The 13,450-nt window shown below is 41.3% G+C and overlaps 1 protein-coding gene across 4 annotated transcripts in view; it reads left to right on the top strand.

The window, feature by feature from the left end:
• The window catches only part of arhgef25a (Rho guanine nucleotide exchange factor (GEF) 25a), a 55,155-nt gene that overhangs the window by 22,468 nt on the left and 19,237 nt on the right, over nt 1-13,450 (top strand). Inside the window, exon 1 of one of the 4 annotated variants that reach the window (XM_077512980.1) lies at nt 13,289-13,381. The exons of the other annotated variants lie outside the window; for them this stretch is intronic. Within the exon in view, the coding sequence (XP_077369106.1) occupies nt 13,375-13,381 (7 nt within the window). The 5' untranslated portion in view covers nt 13,289-13,374. Of the gene's footprint in view, nt 1-13,288; nt 13,382-13,450 lie in introns of those variants that run through there. 4 annotated transcript variants of the gene reach the window in all.

A 13,450-nucleotide genomic window follows, 5' to 3' on the forward strand; every position in this document is an offset into this window, starting at 1 on the left:
TGACAGACCCTGTTTTGAGTAACTTTTTAATCTGCTTCAATGATTTCCTTCCACATCCACCCCTGAGTCACTCTTCCCCCCTTTGGTGAGGAAGTCAGCAGCTGCGTCTTAGGCCCACATTTGCCATCTCTTCCCAAGTAATATCACTGCTCATTTGCTTTTCTTCATCGTCTTGCTTTTGCTTTGTGTTTCATCGAATGGAAGCCACAGCTTGTGTGTTGACTGGGGCATGTAATAGGTTAGCACGAGGATACCCCCCCCGGCATTACACGCACACTGCCACACACACTCACCACTGCTTATGTGTGTCTACTCCAAATTATAACAGTACAATTTATCTAAGGTTGCAGTATTAGCCGTCAAAGATTTTCAGCCAAGCCTGAAAATCAGTTTTTGTGTAATCCTTGCTGAAGACACAACCTCCCTGGTAGAGGTAATAAAACAGTAGCGCTAATGTAAAAATAAAATAATCATTGCTGAAAGTGGTTACTTCCATCATGGGTTCATCACATAGATATTATCAAAGTAAATTGATTATGTGGGTTATAAAATATAGAAACATGCGAATTAATTGCTTCTCTAATGGTTTGGTTCTTACCACGAGATCAGAAGAGGTTTTGCCTTCATATTTTTTCATATATTTTTTGTTCAAGGCCCCTTTTCAACTCTTTTCTGAGCGTCACGACTCATTTTTTTGTACTTTGCTGGCATTTTAAAATAAAATAAAGGCAATTTGTCAATGTCCTTGAGCAGAGTTCCTCCGCGTCTAAGCTTTAAGACGCTTGGCTATTTTTGATTTTTTTTTAATGACAAATCGATTGTGCTTTGACAGAAAACAGCCCTGTTGGCAAAAGCGGGGGAAAATTATGGCGACAAAAGCAGCGTGCCTTTTTATGTCTCAGCTGGGGAACCTGTTTTTCCCATCAGCTTATAAGGCAGACTTTAGACATTATGGAAAAAGCAACAAAAATAGCTGAATTGAAGGTATGCTGCTGCACTGCTGTGGCCCGACCTCGTGTTCGAGATATTTTTAATCTTTGCCCCTGAGCCCACCCTGTACCTCGTCATCTCCCACCCGGCCTCTCTGCCGTGCAACCAGTCTCCATATGATTTGTTTCATTGCCTCACATGCATGCAGACGGAGGACAGGAAAGGAGTAGGTGACCTGTGGCAACCCGGTGTTCCAGTCATCAATTTCAACTGAGTGTTGCATGATTTGTCAGTTTGGAATTTGAACAGCAAAAGTAACATCAGGATCCTTGTATTAGTCTTCCCGTTTGCCCCTCCTCCTCCTCCTTTTTCAGACTGACCGGCATACAGCCAGTCAGCCGATTATTAATTATGTCCTCCCCCCTTTTCACAATGTTTACTGTCTCCTTTTTTTCTTCTTCAGCATTTGCTGTATTTGCCCTGACTTATTTCCGCAGCTCCCGTGCACCTCTCCTGCAACCTCCTTTTCTCTTCCTCATGGCTCTATTTGTAAATGCGAAAAAGAGGCGAATGCGGGAACAAATTATGAAACACAGGAGTGCATTCCATACCTTGTTTAGAAAGAATTCTCCCACAGCACAAGAGCACCAGAGCAGCCGCTTCTTTCACTTCTGACCCCACTTTGGCTCGCTGGATGTGTACGTCTTTTATTCGACTTTACATCATCCTTTTAAATGTATCCCTTTTTCCTTTAGCCTTCTAATCTCTTTATTTTGGTACTGTGTTGTAATATGATTTCCAACTGACTAAAGTTACAGCAACAAGTGATGATTTCTCAAGTAAATGCTCCTCACCATGCTTTTTTTTTTTCTCCTAGAAAAAGAATATAAACTCAACAGGCACGATTACAGTGCAGATGCTTTTAAATGACCTGTTTGATAACTGTGGGGTTTTCTTTAACAAAAGTTTTTCAAGAACTGAGGTTGTTAGGTCATAGGAATGGATGATTATTGGGTGCAGTGGTGCAAAGGAACATTACGACCATGTATAAAAAAAAGAAAAAGAAACAAGGAAATAGTCTTTAACGTTATGACAATAAATATGATATCGCAGGGAAAAAATATTGTAATAGTACGGTCCTTGGAGGAATAAGTGGTTTCGGAAATGGATGGATGGATAATAATACAGTCAATGTCTAACCCAGGGGTGGCAAACTGCGGTCCTCGAGGGCCGGTGTCCTGCAGGTTTTGTAGATTTCCCTACTCGAAGTGCAGCTGATTCCAATTAACAGGCTCGTTATCAGGTTTCTGCAGAGCTTGCTGATGAGCTGATCATGAATCAGCTGTGTTGAAGAAGGGAAATATCCAAAACCAGCAGGACTGCGGCCCTCGAGGACCGGATCTCGCCACCCCTGGTCTAACCAGTCTGAGACCAGTAATCATGTTCTAATCAAATAATCAAATTAAATACTTCAATAGCGGAGTCAAATTTCAACTTCTTTTTTCCCCTCAAATATATTTTTGTTTTACAATTACAACTTTAATCTGAAAGATTATCTTACTTTTTCTTGTCATTGTCTTTATATTCATCCATACTATTGATTGAAAAAATAAATGTGACCAGCAAAAAGGTCCGCATGTCGGCAGGTTCAATCTAGAGATATGAGCAATATTTGACAGTTGGACTTTTTGTGTCCAATTTGAGATTTCTCCACAAATAGCCTCCTTGAGGTCTCTAGTTTCATTTGCAAGCAGCACAAATGTCCAAATTGTGATAGAAGTGTATGAAAATAAGCAATTACTAGGCATTATGCCTCGTAACTAGGGGGCATGTTTTTAACCTAGCTGGTAGCTAGCGTTGCCTCTTGCTGAACTATTTAAAAACAACTCGAATTTCCTAGCCTCAAATGTAATTCACAAATGATTTATATAAATATTGTGAGGATAAGCGACCTGCTAATGGATGGACGGATTGACATGACATGATTGACATGGGGTAGTGGGACAAAACAAACAAACAAACAAAATGTTAAAGCATCACATTTTCATGTTTTCATGAGACCAAAAGCATTTGAGACATCACATCCATGATGAGTTATCAATAAAGCACTTATCACAGGCCAGAATTCAAATACATCAATATCTCAATTTTGATTTTTTTGGCACAGGAGGACCATTTTGCCAGAGCTGGTCACAAATACGTTTAAAAAGTTAACCGGTTTGGATAGTTGCCATGCAATATGTACAGTTACTCAAAACCACTTTTGCATATCATCTGCAGAATATCAGGTTGCACTCAATTACTGGAGTTTGTAAATTCAGGCCATATTCAATGTAGCCTGTGAGTGGCTCCTCCCACTGGAGGATTTTGTGTATTCGTGTGACATCCTCCTAATGGCCAGAAGCAAAAGCGCTCTGCCTCAAGTGCCGGATTTGAAGTGGAGCAGTCAAAGGCTGACAGGTGCACAGGATTTAGAATTTGAAATGAAGCCATCCTTTGTGCTCACGTTATTGTTTTACAAATAACAACATCCACAGGTGTTTCTGTGAAAATATTGATGAAAATTCTATGCTAACTATGACACATAAAAGTGCCAAGCCCTGCGTTTGTGTGCCCGCAAGGAGAGGTTGTTTTCTCATCTTACCAGTGTCTAATCTTTTGTGTGGCCGTCCCTCACTTTCTCCTTTTGGGTTTCGTTGCTATGGGGATGAGCGGCAAGTGAAGTGGAGAGCCATGGAAAGGAATGACAATATTTGTCTGGAAAGCCCATCATGTCTGACTGAGAAGCGCACTCGTAGCGCAGTTTTTTTCGCAGCAGTGGCACATCTGCGGGTCAGTTCCACATGTGTGTCTGCACTGGTGGCCCCTCTCATACTCAGTTCAGTTCTGCTGCACGCAGCATTCAAATTTGCTCAGTATCCTGATACTGGTGGTTAGGGTTTGTTTCATTCATTTTTTTCCTTTCGGACACATTACAAGTTACATCGATCACATCACATCATTTGCAACATTGACATGAGAAAGAAAGGCTGACGGGGAGAAGCCGATGGCTTATTAGAAACCCGTCCCCATATTTGGTTGACCCTGAGTTGAGTTCACTCCCACCATATACCACTCATTTTGCTCGTAAGTCAAAGCAAAAACATTTCCAAACAATAGCTCATATCTTGTAGAAGCTTCCGGCCAAAGTCTGATCATTTGTATCTAAAGACACCACTGAACATCACTAATACAGTAAATAAGGCAATGCAATGTCGGTAGGTAGGCAGCCAAGATCATATTTCTTTCTGGTCTTACATAAATCCATGATTAGTGCAAAACTGTCACTAATAATAACATGCAATGTGGCAATCATCTTATCTAAACAAACACAAATATACATCCCTAATACCAGTGAAGGTAACAAACAGAATGATCCTCTGGTTTGATGAACACCTCATCTTTACAAAAGACATCAGGTCTCTCTGCTCTTCACAAAACAGAAATGAATAAATAAAGTGCAAAGTTGCAAACTGTTAACTTTTGTAAAATGAATAACCTACAGTTAGTCAAGTCAGTCTGTAACCCGTCCAATCCGTCTCCCAGTCAGCCAGCCAGCCTTTAGACAAGTTCAGGTAGGTGGGCTTCAAGTTTCCAGAGGGGAACACAAGTCCGTCTTGTTGAAACCATACCAAAAAGGGTGCCGGTTGAAAATCGAAAGTGCCCATTTGAACATTTTCAAAACCGTTGTAAAAAAGACGGTTACGGTTCAAAATCGATTTATTTATGCGCACAATTGCACACAACTGTAAGTGTAGCTATATCTGATAGCACCAAATAAGCGTAAACTGGGTCAAAGGCGCACTAGACAAGTAGGCACCACTTGTTCTCTGATCTCACCTCGCGCGCAACCTGACGACCGCATTTGGAATCACAATGACTTTTCATTTGCTCTCTGTTCTCAACTTAATGCCAGCCTTGTGTGCCAACGTGTGAGTCATTCTCTTTCCCTCCTTTGGTGTGTGCCTGTATAATCATTATGATGATCAACGGAGTGTGTACGTGTGTGTATGTGTGTACTGTACTACCAGCTGCTCCCCTGACTTCCAAGTGGATAACATCCCCACAGCAGAGCACCCCTGAGTAGTGTGCTGGGGACCCCCACAGAAGAGCTGTGACACCAATATTAAACTCAAACCAACGGCAGAATGACAGAACCATACCTGACTTACACTTAGATGTTTTTACGTGCTTGCGAAGGTGCTTTTCAGACGAACGTTGGCGAAAATCAAGGGTTGCCTCTTATAGCGTTTTTCCACTGCAGCCCAGCACTGCGCTGGTGGGCCAGCCCAGCTCAACCCACGCACGCACTGCGTTTCAACCCCCAATGTGCATCTGGGATGCTAGGCGGAAGTGATGCATAACCGGCTGCGACACAATAGTCGAGCGGGAAACAACACATAACCAAAACACAGACGCCATGGAGGACGACGCTTCCGGGTATCAGTTTCTCGTTCTGTTATTTGTGGCGCTTCTTCAGAGCTCGCAACGGAAGGAGGATTAGCGCCACGAAGAAAAGGATATTTTATTGTTGGAAAGCTCTCGTGGCTATACACGCTGATAGCAGTGGGGGCACAGAAGACGACGAACACTTGTCGAAAAGGACGCGGATGGTAAGCCCACTGATGACATCACAGTATCGACCGCCCAATCAACTGCCGTGATGTTTTACGTCATGTTCTGGGCTTGCTCTGGGCTCGCTCCGGCCCCGGTAGGCGAGATGGCCGCGAACAGCTCGGCACGGTCCACTTCCGACACGGTCAGCTGAAATGGAAATGCTCTCTAACACTGTGCTGGCTTCGCACAGCGCAGTGCTGGGCTGCAGTGGAAAAATGCTATTAGACACATTGCACATTTGTTTAGGAACGTCTTGGTTTGTTTCTGAAAAAGAGATGGTGACTACTTGGGAGAGTATTGCAAAGATTAGCAACTATTAACCACTCCTTTGCCACTGTTTGGGAACCTTTAGGACCTTTTGCCAACTCCTGGAGTAGTAGGCAAATCTGAAGCCCGTATCCCGCTGAGGGATGAAAGTTTGACACTAGCGAATGTTAATTTTACGTCAGGATTCGTTCAGCGTCACAGCAGTTCCGAAAAGTTCTCTAAACAGTCTTAATGATTCTCTAAACAGTCTTTCTTTTTGCAAGGGAATTTTAAACACGTTCATTAGCATCGCAAATATTCACACCTCAATGGGATACGGGCTTAAGGATCCAACCCAGCTGCGCAAACCTTCTCCAGAATTCAGTTATCTGCTGTCCACTATTGAATTAAACCTACACAACAAACGTTATGGCTTACAGGTTGGTGCAGCCCTTGTCTTCAATTTCACGAACTGCTTCACCACCTCTGTTTTTCTATGATTGGTGATAACTCACGTGAGCTGTGAGGCCTGAGAGGCGAATGCATGTCAACAAATTGGTGTACGAATGTAGGAACCATGGTCATGTGGTCTCTAGCATTGTTGAATAAACAAACACTTGCAACTGTTAATGAAACTGTGGATTTGTGACAAGTACAACTTTGTGAAAATGTAACCCTTAACAAGCCCTAAAGACATTCACCGCTCAATGAAATATGGGCTTTAAGCCCACCCTCTCTTCCCCAAAGAAACACGACATTCAGAGGTGCAAGCAACATCTGGAATTGTCCCTACAGCGGACAGCGACGGTGACGTCGATGCGCAACCGTGGACACTAGAATTGCACCTCTTCAGCTGTTTTGACTGCACAGTGTTGGATCCATCTATCGCTTGGGACTGTTTCATAAGGACAGACTGAGAAGCTTTATAGACAGAAGAACTCATGCAAGTCGTTTCTTTGTTGCTTTACACTGATTATCTTCCTCCTCTGTTACTTAACTGTGACCGTGCACTCCTGGAAGCATGGCAGTGTGTCTACTCCAAATGTGGGTCAGTAGGAGGACAGGAAACCTCTGTTCCCTTGTCCGTGTCTGTTCACTGAGTTGCTTATACACAGATACACACACAGACATTCTCATCTCTGCAAAGGAAAAGTTTATTACTGCACAAACAAGCATATGGCCATGATTAAGATACGTGGTGGGTTTTAGTAGATTTGAAAAGAACCTTGCACCTATTCTACTTCTTTTTAAAGACTGATTTGATTTGCAAGCCACACTTAAAGTCTTTTAGCTTGGTCCACATCCACTTGGAACTGGAGCCAATCTATAAAATTACTAGTTTCCATGTAGACAAGATCTCAGTCTGATTGGCTTTTGGTCTACATTCCCTTAATTTTCGCAATCATTTCGCTTTCCTAATTTTTTGGAAGTCTCTTCACCTTCACCTCATTGCAGATTTCATTAACACATTGATAGTCGCTACAGAAGACGTCTTGTCATAATCATTTCAGTATGAGACTTCTCAGGGAAACGTCTGCTTTATCTGCCAAGATGTTTTTCCCGGCATGTGCAGCTCTCAGCAGATTTGTGGAGGAGCAGGGCTTTGTACCCGATGAGGGAGTTATGTGTTGACATCCCAGGGGCACGACCCAGCCAATACTGCTGTGCAGACAGATACGGAGTGCACAAGACACGGTGGCAGGGTATAAGTATTTCAGGGGAGAGGATATACAGCGCTGGGTTGGGGGTGGGCAAAATGAAGAGGGAGGAAAGAGGAAGGGTGGGACTCAGTTGAGTAAAGTCAACTGCCGGTATGTATTAATCGCATATCTACATGAATAAAATGTAAACACAAACGTATGCTATCTGGACAATAGTATTAGGACACACAGGCATGATGAACTTCTGTTTCTAGTTTTGTGTAAACAGTTTGGGGAGGATCCATAAGAGCCTGCTAGGATTCCATTTGAACTGCATCAAGTTCCAGACACTTTAAATTACAGGACTGTCTCAGAAAATGTGAATATTGTGGTAAAGTCCATTTTTTTCTGTAATGCAATTAAATAAGCAAAAATGACATACATTGTGGAATCATTACAAATCAACTGAAATATTGCAAGCCTTTTATTGTTTTAATATTGCTGATTATGGCTTTTTTTTTTTTACTTGGTCTGAGGAAATATTCTAATATTTTGAGATAAGATATTTGGCTGAAAATGCCATAATCAGCAATATTAAACCAATAAAAGGCTTGCAATGTTTCAGTTGATTAGTAATGAATCCAGAATGTATGGCATTTTGCTTATTTAATTGCATTACAGAAAATAATGGACCTTACCACAATATTATAATTTTCTGAGACAGTCCTGTAAAGTAAAGTACTAAAAAAATAGCAACAGCATTATCAAGCGAGTGCCACTGCCAGTAGAAAGATCAAAGCTATCCAAAAACGACAGTGACTAGACGTCATTAACGTAATGAGTATGCAAATATGACATCTGAAATAAAATGTGGCAAATCCTCATCTAATAAGCGGGGCAGTCCAATGGCCGAGTCCGAGACAAGTCCGATTTCAATGCCAAGGAGTCTGAGTCATGTCTGAGACAAAGGAAAAACATGCCGAGTCTGGATTTGAGTCAGAGTCCGGACTTGAATACTACAGCTTCTTTGAATAACCGATGCAAATCCTGCCTCAAAAGGTCCTGCACCTTTCGAGAGTAGTAGCCCCTCAGCTGGGCAATAAATTACGCCGCAACTAAATTTAGAAAATAGTTCCCATGGTTCAAACCCACTATTTTCTCCTCCCAATGTTTGTACTTTAAATAAAGTTCCTGGAATCAAAATAAGCCAAAAGTGTAATTTCGTGGGATTGAAGGTAGTGAGTGATACAAATGAAAGGAAACATTCTGGAGCTGCAGAAGTACTCAAATGTCTTTTCCTTGCGAATGACAGCTGGCAATCTATGGAGTCCATCACAATACCGTTTGGGGTTTCCAGTCCATATGACTGTGATACTAAGTGCCTTGTTGTTCCCTTTCAGTCTGCACATCCTCCTTGCTGAGTGTCCATTTCCTCTGAGTAGGTGAAATGCAATATAGCAGTAGCGCCAGGGAATAAAGGAATAAAAGTTGGCTGGGTGAGGCAGGACAGATAGAAATGGGATGTTGTGTTATACTGCACAGTTGTAATCTGGAGGTGCTGTCATTGATTGGCAGTGGCTCGGCTGGCTATGTTTATAGCTGTGATGACTGTAAGACCATCTGCTGGCTGCCCACCCAGCTGGCTCGTGTGCGCAACGGTGCCTTTGAGACGACAGAGACCTGCAAAGTGGAGTTGCCGTGAACAAGTATGCTCCATTACCGTCGGCGCTTTTAGCCTGATTTGTCCGCTCAGCAGCTCTCAGACCAAGTGATCAATAATAAAGGAAAGTTGGATCAAACAAAGGCAGGGGGGGTTGCTGGCAGTTCATCCATCTACATCCAGTCACTCAAAGCTGTTTTGTTGGTGTGAGTTGATGTTTGCTTGCGCTGTACTTTTTATGTCGCAAAATGCGACAGCTATGATTTAGTGGACGGTTTGTGACCCTCTGGAGAATATTCCGCCAGATATTTTGCCCCTCTAACATGACTGGGCAAGTTACTTGTTGATTACATTTAGCACAATAATCTGTTACACCACAGTGATCTTGTGAAAACGTGTTTTCCTTTTGGTTTCTGAAAACTAGACACCACATAGTTGCCATAATGATCACAAGCATGTACAAAAACAACCTTTATGCATGTAATGTCAGTAATTGGTAATGTATTTTTGTATGTCCATCAACTGTTTGTTATCCCAACCTCAGTGAAGCAAGCGTGTCATGATCAGTGTTGCAAACTCAAAAAGTGACTAAGGACAAATCTAGTGACTTTTTCTTTTGTTCTTTAGAATGTTTTTTTTTTTTTTTAACTCATGTTTTGCCTCTCCGACAGAATCCTTTACAATTACATGCAAACTAATTACGCAAACTACGCAGTGATGTCATTTTAGTGACTTCTAGTGACTTCTAGGACAGCCAAGAGCTACTTTCCTTCCTGGGGAGTTGGCAATACTGGTCATGATCTGTTTTTGTTGACTTTGTTCAGTTCAGATGTAGTTCTATGGCCATGTTCACATCTCGTCTTGTCATCCGATTTTTGTTTGCACCTGTTCACATCAGCCCTGTTCTTTGTGTCGACCAATCATCTCCCTGCAGCCACCAGTTAGGCATTCATATTTTTCGCATTCATATTTTTCCATCTTGTTTGCCTTTTTTTCTTCTTCCCCCAAATAAACACTTAAAAATATCCGTTCTTGCCACCCTGCTTCCCTGCACGCTGAAAACATTTGGGTACAAAATAACCCAATATGGGCCAAAAAAAGGATCAACCCAACTTTGTAGGTTACTTTTATTAGTTAAATGAATAACCCAAAAAAGTTGGGTCAACTGCTTTTTGAGCCATATTGGATTATTATTGAACCAACTTTTTTTTAGAGTGTACACTCTACTTGGGTCAACTTGACTCAACTTTCCGGGCTGGTTTCGTACAAAACAACCTCTGAAAAATGGTCATTTTGTACAAAGTAACCCAGAAAGTTGGGCCAAATTGACCTAAGTAGGGAGTCTGCCCGATTTTGACTCAAATTGAGTTGTTTTTCACCCAACTGTTTTTAGAGTGTGCGCTTGGGTCTTCCACTTTTGCCAGAACTCCACCACAAAAACCCACTTCTCTGACAAAATGTGTTTTACGATTACAAACAAACCTCTGGTCCACCATTCTTGTTTTGGTTGTGGTGTACTCATGCATGCTTGCAGTGAACACAATGCACGCTCAAAGATGACAAATTTCAACTTTTACACAGAAACCTTAACAGCAACAAAAATGAGACCACTCTGATGCTACTCTGATGCTCCATAACTGTCAGAAGCGCAATCGTTAAGCTGCATTAACAAAATCACTGTGGGTAAACTTTGCTTTGAGGCTCCATAATCACAATAAATAGCGCCAAGGCAGTATCAGCACACAGCAGGTTCGAGTAAGAGTGGGAAGCCGTACCCCCTCTGCCTGAATTTCCACATTGTTGGTGTATCATGTAAAATAACCAAAGCAGAAATATTGCATTGAGGGGGAGTTTGTCATTTTCCTTTGTGCTTTCCTGTTGCTGTGACTAAAAGCTTCCACAGATTTCATCATGGTACCTAGTTGAATGTTTTATAACCATACCGAGATTGAGCTTTGTCGGGTCAGCTGGGAAACTGCAGTTGCCATGGTGACAGATGTTGATGTGATGAATCCGGTCCATTATGTGCACACACTTTATATAAATCTGTACTGTTATTCGGAGCTGCCGTTTCATTCCGCTGAAGAGCTTCACATGTTCTCTCCACTCTGTGTCAATGGCTTGTTAAACAAGTGCCAGCTCTCTTCACCTTCTCTGCCCTTTGGATAAGCTCTCTCCACTGATATCTGGAGCTGTTGAGGAACAGTGTTATTGGCAATGTCTGTGTACTGGGACCCTTCATCTCAGATTGTATGAAGCCATGCAGGGAAGTCTATGAAACACAAACCTCAGGAACGGGCTATTTGTGTCTCTGTTCTGCCGGACGCACGTTGCTCTTCGACCGGTACTTTAATGTCTCGACTGTATCCCCGCATCCTGATCTCAGATCTCCTTTAAGGAGGACCAGGGTGAGCATTACCAGGCGTGCTAAGATTAAGGGAGAAATTTTGCCCCTCTTGTGGAAAAATGCTGCAGGGTTTGTTTGTTTTTGCTGGCAACCACAACTGTGTGTACACATTTTGTTCATTAATTTGGACCAAGTGTGTAATAGATAAATATAATTTTACATAGTTATTATGTAAATGGGCCAAGCGTTTAACAGAAAATTATATTTTTAAATAATGATTACTGTAAATCCCATGAATAATACTTGTTCCTTTGCAAAAAAAAAAAAAAAAGTGTACTATACATGGGACTTCATAGGAAACAAACAATTTTTTTTTTCATTTTTAGACATTTACCAGTACTTCGGCAGTACCTAGAAGTTGTGAGAAAAAAATTAATTACTTTATGGCTCATTTTTTGTACTCAATGCTTTCTACTACTAAACAGAAACACAGTTAAAAGATACTTAAAAGCAGATAAAAACTCACTAAAATTACTAAATGAGAGTACAGTACATGAATCAGACTGCGGAGGACAAGATTTTAAAAATACTTTGGAAGACTTTTAATTATAGATATGGGGAACGAGCATTGTTGTGGATGTAAATTAATTTTCACTGTATTGGCATATTTTATGGCATATTATGACCACTCACATTCACTCTGTTACTCCTAAGTGCTTGTGTCATTTGAGTATCGTGTCCATACCACACATATACCCATCAACTATACTTGATCCAAAAGGTTTACTTTAATAACTCTACTTGGAATTTGAGTTGTGTGTACGCTGTCCCCGTCACATTAAGTGTACGTGAAGCTTTATCAAGCCCCGTGCGCTAACATTCCTGTGTGAATGTACTTGCACTTTCAAAAGGACACTGTGTTTAGACTGAAAAGATAATAGGCAAAAGTTTTATCTGCTTGCAAAAATTCTTGAAAAAGCTTTAGAAACAGCTGGAAAGTGTTTCTCCTTCTTTAGGAAAGGAGTGACGAAGGGTCAAAACTCAGGTCAAGGCCAATAAGATGGATGTGTAGCATGGTTGAACATGGAGGAAGTGATGATTATACTGGAGTTGACAAAGGCAGTTGGTGGGGAAATATGGACATGCGGGACAAGACAAACAAAAAAACAAAAAGCAAACATCCTTTGATTAGGGATTTTTAAACAGCTTTCATTATTATTATTTTTTTCCTTTTTAATTGTTATTTTTATTATTATTTTAAACTTCCTTACGCTAAATGTTTTAAAGTTTGCTGAATAATGTTTTAATATTGTTATTGTATGCTCTTTTTAGTAAATTTTGTAACCTATTTTTACTTACTCTTTTTCCTCTGAATGTTAGCTACTGTTTCTTGATGCTTATGTGTTGCCTTTCCTTGTGTAAAGCACATTGAGTTGCCTTGTGTATGAAATGTGCTATACAAATACTTGCCTTGCCTTGCATTTTTTTTTTAAATGTATGAGTCAAAGTATAGTAGATGTGTGCTTCCCGGATGAGCTCAGGGTCATTTCCTTTGTACGCCTAGCTGACATCATAATGTCTCTGGAATGTTTTGGTCATCACACTGCATATCTTCTGCAAATTCTTCTACCTTTCATCCGATGACATGTTGGATTGAAACTAAAAATGGTCTGCTTCCTGTAAACAGAGAGTCACAGGAGAACAGCTGTGTCTTCGGGGGGGTAGGCTATTTTTATATATCCACCCTTTGTTTTTATTTCTCCCTCACTTCCAGTCCTCCAGCCACCTCCTAGCGACCTGCGCCCGTGCCCTCATTTTTGCTTCAGTGGGCACTCACAAAATGCTCATACTGACGCTCCACGATTTATTGATTTACTGATTCATGTGTAGTGAACATGGAATGTAAGTTTTCATGATGGTGTACCTTTATTTACTCCTGGATGCCCCGTGTGAATAACTTCCTCTGCTCTT

This window comes from Festucalex cinctus, chromosome 2 (genome assembly GCF_051991245.1).
Source record: "Festucalex cinctus isolate MCC-2025b chromosome 2, RoL_Fcin_1.0, whole genome shotgun sequence".
NCBI classification, from domain to species: Eukaryota; Metazoa; Chordata; class Actinopteri; order Syngnathiformes; family Syngnathidae; genus Festucalex; species Festucalex cinctus.